General features: G+C 51.9%; 3 protein-coding genes across 3 annotated transcripts; all 3 read left to right on the top strand.

The window, feature by feature from the left end:
* Positions 1–2,316: 2,316 nt before the first annotated feature.
* LINJ_03_0960 (putative elongation initiation factor 2 alpha subunit) lies at positions 2,317–3,558 on the top strand (the record flags this gene model as incomplete). The annotated part of the gene is made up of 1 exon (XM_001462789.1): positions 2,317–3,558. The coding sequence occupies one exon, from the start codon at positions 2,317–2,319 to the stop codon at positions 3,556–3,558; it is 1,242 nt and encodes a 413-aa protein (XP_001462826.1).
* Positions 3,559–4,292: 734 nt separating this feature from the next.
* LINJ_03_0950 (conserved hypothetical protein) lies at positions 4,293–5,270 on the top strand (the record flags this gene model as incomplete). Its single annotated transcript, XM_001462788.1, has 1 exon — positions 4,293–5,270. The coding sequence occupies one exon, from the start codon at positions 4,293–4,295 to the stop codon at positions 5,268–5,270; it is 978 nt and encodes a 325-aa protein (XP_001462825.1).
* A 543-nt stretch (positions 5,271–5,813) lies between these two features.
* LINJ_03_0940 (conserved hypothetical protein) lies at positions 5,814–6,128 on the top strand (the record flags this gene model as incomplete). The annotated part of the gene is made up of 1 exon (XM_001462787.1): positions 5,814–6,128. One exon carries the CDS (start codon positions 5,814–5,816, stop codon positions 6,126–6,128), a length of 315 nt encoding a protein of 104 aa, XP_001462824.1.
* Positions 6,129–6,753: the final 625 nt, after the last annotated feature.

The raw sequence follows: 6,753 nt of genomic DNA, 5'->3' as shown, positions 1-6,753 counted from the left end.
TAACCCTCACCCTACCCTAAGGCTAACCCTCACCCTAACCCTCACCCTAACCCTAACCCTAACCCTAACCAGTACACCAGTACACCAGTACACCAGTACACCAGTACACCAGTACACCAGTACACCAGTACACCAGTACACCGTCACGCCCCCGTCCTGTTGGAGAGGGTGTCGCTGTGCAAGGAATCAGTGGAGAAAAAAACCCTAACCCTAACCCTAACCCTAACCCTAACCCTAACCCTAACCCTAACCCTAACCCTAACCCTAACCCTAACCCTCACCCTCACCCTAACCCTAACCAGTACACCAGTACACCAGTACACCAGTACACCAGTACACCAGTACACCAGTACACCAGTACACCAGTACACCAGTACACCAGTACACCAGTACACCAGTACACCAGTACACCAGTACACCAGTACACCAGTACACCCTAACCCTAACCCTAACCCTAACCCTAACCCTAACCAGTACACCAGTACACCAGTACACCAGTACACCAGTACACCAGTACACCAGTACACCAGTACACCAGTACACCAGTACACCAGTACACCAGTACACCAGTACACCAGTACACCAGTACACCAGTACACCAGTACACCAGTACACCAGTACACCAGTACACCAGTACACCAGTACACCAGTACACCGTCACGCCCCCGTCCTGTTGGAGAGGGTGTCGCTGTGCAAGGAATCAGTGGAGAAAAAAACCCTAACCCTAACCCTCACCCTAACCCTAACCCTAACCCTAACCCTAACCCTAACCCTAACCCTAACCCTAACCCTAACCCTAACCCTAACCCTAACCCTAACCAGCGCACCTGCACACGTACGTGTGTACCCGTGGACGTGATGGTGTCGGCGCAGATTGAATTATGGGGAAGAACGAGAGCAGTTGCATGTGTTCGTGTGCTCAGGAAGCGCGGTCAGTCTTCGGTCGTGTTGTTTGGTGTGCGGCATTGCTGGAGCTTTGTGATTTGTTTTTTGGTTGCGCTTTCCCCCTTGGGGACTCTTTGCTAGGTTTAGTTGAGATGCCCTGTTTGTTCTCTATTGGTGGAGTGTGATGCTACCCCCCCCTGCGCAGCGGTTTCTGTGTTAGCTGTCGCGCTGTTGCCTCACTAAAGGTAGTGAGTCATAGCGTCATGTATCCTTTCTGCGGCGTCCATCGCGCAGGAGACCTGGGGTCGGTGAAACTAGGGGGTTTTCCGTATATGACCGCCACACCACTGATAGCTACTCTCCCTTCGCTGATAAATTCACTAGTATGATCCTTATATGGATGTCCTACGAGGAGAGGCTTCTAAATGTGTGAAATCTCTCTCGTGCCTCTTGGCGGTGCTGCGGTGCTGGAGAACAAGGTTCGAAGACAGGCTTCTGCTCGCTAGACGAGGGGTCACTTTCCTCTCGAGGAAGGTGAGTCGAAGTGAGGTGTGCGAAAGCGCTGCGCAGGGAGTGAGGAAGAAGACCGGAGTACCGGCCACAGCTGCTAATGGGGATCGTATTCCCCCCCCCCTGCGCATGTTTGTCCCGTCGGTCGTTTTTGGACGGAAGAAGCAGTAGGGAAATTTGATGTCGTTGTCGTCGGCCAGGGATGAGGGTCTTTGAGTTTATGTTGATGTTAAGGACGGCAGCGGGGCCCTGTCAACGGGAAAGGGTTGTCTCTGATTGCTGTCATTCTCAATTGAGTTGCTGTTGTTTGTGCTGCACGTATTGTGGGTGCTGCGCGATTGCGCAGTTTTGGCGCTTTTCTCTCTGCGCGTGCAGGGGCTTCACAATTAGTGGTAACCGGCAATACGGCTGACTTGAATCAGCTAGTTGCCGAATGCTAAATCAGACGAGCTACATCTCTTCTTATAAAATGTTTCAGTACCTCATTATGCTGTGCAATAGGATGCACGGTTTTGGGTTGTGTGCGCTGTATAAAGAGGCGCAGAGGAGCACGTGAAGTGCAAGGTCAGTGCGATGTAGATTTTTTGGAAGTCACGGTGTGATGAGCAAGTCTATACAGCGAACGTCAACCATTCAAGTTGTCTATTCACACAGCGAGCTGCTGGTGAGCTGATCTCTTTTTTTTTGACCGCTACACGGATACAGCCATTACGCTGCTTTATCATGTACGTCCGCGCCTCAGCGTGAGAGTGAATGGTGGGTCTCTTGCTCTCTGTTGCCCTATAATATGCTCGACACTCCTTGCCAACTCTTTGTGCCTCCCGCTGTTTTCTGCTCTTTTGTTTTGATGCTCTTTTTTTTGTGATGGCTGGATACCTGTGCTTCCTCCAAGAAAGAATTACATTTTGAAACAGCGAAAGCATGGCTTCTTACTGTGTCACCGATAGTCCCGAAACTGTGGACTACAAAACGAAGTGCTGCTGCCGAACGACGGACAATGTCTACTATGCCGTTCCAAAAGAGTACTTTCGCCTCAATCAGAGCCTGGCGCGGCGAAAGCTTCTATTAGCGGAGCCGTTCCCTGTTCCAGTGGACTGCAAAACTCTGGACCACTTGCTGGTGCTCCTTGAGAAGGCCACAATTCTCTCCGCTCAGGTTGTGGAGGGTGAGACGAAGGGTAGCAATAACGAGCGTCCGGAGTGGATGCGTGACTTGAACAAGCGTCAGCAGAAGTTTGTTTGCGGGTGCCTGGGCATCACCTCATGGGATGGCAAGGACATTCCGTTCTACGTGGAAACGATGCCCAAGATCAACGACGTCGTTTGGGTGAAAATCACCCAGGTGAATGACACCTCGGCGGTAGTGCAGCTGCTCGAGTACGGCAAGCGCGAAGGCATTATTCCGTACACGGAGGTGACTAGGCGCCGTGTGCGCTCGATGGGAAAGCTGATCAAGGTAGGCCGTACCGAGCCGGCGCAGGTGATTCGTATCGACAAGGACAAGGGTTATATTGACTTGTCAAAGAAGCTGGTAACGCCCAACGAAGCAAAGGCGTGCGAAGCGCACTTCCGCCAGGGGAACGAAGTTCGCTCTATTGTTTGCCATGTCGCTGAGCTGTGCGATATCCCCGCTATGGATGCAATGGAAATGATCGCCTATCCGCTTTACCAGCGGGAACCGGGCAAGCACGCGTGGACGTGGCTTTACGAACTGAACCAGACGGAAGACGTGGAGCGCATTCTGGGTCCGCTGAAGCTTGACAAAGCCATATCGGACTGCCTGATGTCGACGCTGAAAAACGCGATGCGGCTGAAGGTGTTGACGCTGTTTGCGGAAGTCGAGATCACGTGCTTTGCGTGTGATGGTGTGGAGGCGATCCGCGACGTCCTCATTCTTGGCCGCAGCTACGGAGAAGGCAGCGATCCCCAGATCCACCTGTCCGTCAATATCATCGGACCCCCCAAGTATGGCATCCGAGCGCGCACGGATATGAAGGAAGAGGGTATTCAGCGAATGAAAGAGGCAATAGAGGCGATGACGGCGGAAATCAAGAAGCGCGGTGGCCAGCTGAAGGTGGTGACGCCTCCGCAGCCTCACGGCGACGCAGACGAAGGCAAGAAGGGTTTGGATGGAGAGGACGATGATGATGAGGATGCTGACTAATGCAGAGATGAAGGAAAACAGGTAAAAAAATGGATGACAAAGAGAAACTCTTCTAAAAATAAGTAAGATCTAATAAGGAAATGCGAAAAGCAACAAATGTAGAGGGAAGGTTGTTGTTTTTTTTTTGTTGTTTCCTTTTTTGTGCTCTCGTCGGCGGTAACAGGTTCTTTATTTTTTTCTTTCTTTATGCAAGGATCCTGAGCCCGATGCATGACTTGTTTTATTTGTGTGTGTATGTCGTGAACTGTGGTGAAGTCAAATGCCGGTAAAGCTATGAAATCATCGAAAACAACAAGAAGCAAAAAAAAGAGAAGCTGACGGTGTGATCAGAAAATCGTAATTGGCAGTTGGTGCCTTGGCGGCATATGCTACTGCGCTTTTTACGACGTGTAGCTTCGCGTCGTCATCAGGCTGTCAAAAGTGGAGGTGGGTAGACTGTGCATGAGATGGAAATGATTAGTGCACGGTCCTTCTCTTTTTCTCTATTGCTGTGTATTGGTCACGTTACTGCATGCTATCATGGTGTATGAGTCCGCCTATATCGCTTTCCGCGAAAAAAGGTGCGCTTTTTCTGAATTTCTCTCCTTTTCCTCACTCCCGCTGTGGCTGGCCCTTGTTTTTCTTTTGTTTTGTCCATTCTGCACTTTTTGTGCTTTCGCCGCACTCTTTACCGGGCAAGGCGGCTTCTGGCTCAGAGTGACGTTACCTTTTACCGATACACACGACGCGCGACAATGCCATCAGACGGAGAGGGCAAGGTGCGGCAGGTCAACATTGATGAGATCGACGCAGTGACAGGCTTCAAGAAAGCCGAACTGTATGTTTGGAACGCGTACGCTGCCGCGTTCCTCGCCGAGGGCGGTGAGCCGGAGACAGATGTCGAAGCGTGGATCGATGATTTCTGCCAGAGGTCGGAGGAAAGTGGAGCTGTCTTTGATCGCAACTTCGTGAAGTCTGTGTGCACGTTAGGAATATACGCAGGTCCACGTGATGAGTTCCAGCAGAGGTCTGGCTGTGGCAAAGCGACGTATGCGTCGGGTGACACGTATGAAGGAGAGTTTTTCGAGGGAAAAAAGCACGGGAGGGGTCAGTACATTTTTGTGAGCAAAGGGCGCAGCGAGGCCGACCGGGTCGTTTCGAAGGAAGTGGAGCTGCTGACAGGTGCGGGCAAGGATGCCAAGGCGATGGTAGCAGAAATTGCTACTAAACTCCAGCTTGGCCGTCACGTCGTAGAGGGCATCATGCAGTATGGACAACGTCCGTGTTACCATGGTGACTACGTGCGCGGAAAGCGAACTGGCCGCGGAGTCATGAAAAACAAGGACGGCACCCTCTACCAAGGGGAGTTTCTGGAAAATAAACGACACGGGCAGGGCGTTTACTACTACCTCAACGGCGACGTGTACTCGGGTAACTGGAAAGCTGGCGCCAAGGATGGCTATGGAACTTACCACTTTGCGGATGGGAGCGAGTACCGTGGGGAGTGGGTCCGCGGTAACTTTGTGCAAGGGCAGTGGATTCTGCAAGGAGGGTCCTATTATGAAGGAAAGTTCGACAAGAAAAACAGACCGCTCGACGATGCTGCATCCCTGCACTATCCCAGCATCCAAATGGCGCAGACAGGTGCCTTTAAACGAGGCGTCTGGGCCCCGACGAGCGCGCTGCAGGTTTGCTCCGAAGTTCCCGTGGACGGTATGGCGTGGACTGATTGAGAGAACGGTGTTGCTGCTGCCGCACAGGCAATAATGTAGATAGGGTTCTTTTGCACTTGCTTGATGTTTATTTCTTTCTCTGGCTGTGTGTGTGGTTGCGTGCTTTTTTTTTCTGTTCTGCGTTCAGCGATCTCATTGCGATGTACGCATGCACTTGATGACACAGAAAAAAAAAGACGATTGGTAAAAGTGGACGATACTTTAGTGGTAGGACTTGCGTTGAGGCGCCGTGTTCGACAAAGCAATGCTATGCCGCGGTGCATGTGAAGGCAACGGGAAAAGTTGTAGCACTGTTTCCTCTGACAGATCCCAGCAAGTGCGGCGCGCAACTGAGTGAGTGCAAACTCTTTTCAAGGCACTACTCAACCTTTCACGATGGTTCTCTTCTTTGGATTCCGCTGACTCTCTCTCTCGTCTTGGTGCATGTGAAACTTTGCATGGCATGTTGGTGATTTGCTACCTCGTGCATGGCAACAGGAGCAGACACGGTCTCCTCTCTCTTTATCTGTGTTTCAGCCAGGTGCCAACGCAGCGATCCTCAAGATGGTCTACACCCGCTGGAAGTGCGATCGCATCCCTGTGCTCCAGCTGAAGCTGTTCACGCAGGAGTACAACATGATGGCAGTCGTTGGTCTGCTATCCATGGTGTTTCTGTTCAAGCACGCAAGCTACTGCTCTGAGGAGACGGAGCGAAAGAACGGCTGGTGGGCAGGCTACCCGTATTGGCGTGACCCCATTGCGCGTCGCAACGAGATTCGGTACAAGCAACTGATCAACAGCAACGACGTGGACATTACCGACCCGAAGTGGACTGGCTGTTCCAAGGAGCAGCTGGAGCGCCTGCGCGCGATTGTTTGAGGAGCGCAAATGTGTGGAACTGATACGCGACTGCAACGGGTGACCTGTTTGACAGCTGGTCTGCCTTCGCTCCCATTTTTGTTTTCTGCCAGCCGCTGCTGTAAGCTTTGTAGTAACAAACAGTCTCATGCAGGGCGGGTCGCGCCTACGTCGTTTTGTTTTCGTCCCTCTTCCTTTAGGAACTAAGTAGGAAATACTTCACGCCTGTCGTGTGTAGTGAGAAAGGCCGAAAAAGCGCAGAGAAAGAGAGCAAGAAGCGCGTTGCTGTGCGGAACCACGCAGAGCAGCGGCGTCAGGTTTGCGAGATGGCTCAGGGTAAGACTCATGTGCGCCGCTGTGTGTTGCATTCTGATCGCACGCATGCCTGTGTGGGTGGTGGGCGAGTACTTTGTATGAGTATTCTCTTGTTCAAGAGGTGCCGGATGGCGTTGCTGATGAAAGGCGGCTTCGTGCTGCTGTGCGTCCTGCTCCTCTCCGCGGCTGTCGTCGCCTGTGTTATGTCAATTGAATGTGCTTGCTTCCTGTGCTGGCCTTACAACCCTTTGATTGCTTCCTTTTTACTTCCCTGTGTAGAGCATATCTGTACGTGTGGTAGTTGCTCAAGCGCGTGCGCTTTGGTTAGGAG

This window comes from Leishmania infantum, chromosome 3, assembly GCF_000002875.2.
Source record: "Leishmania infantum JPCM5 genome chromosome 3".
NCBI classification, from domain to species: Eukaryota; Euglenozoa; class Kinetoplastea; order Trypanosomatida; family Trypanosomatidae; genus Leishmania; species Leishmania infantum.
Note: the sequence above shows the minus strand (reverse complement) of the source record. Positions and strands in the feature narration are given on the sequence as shown.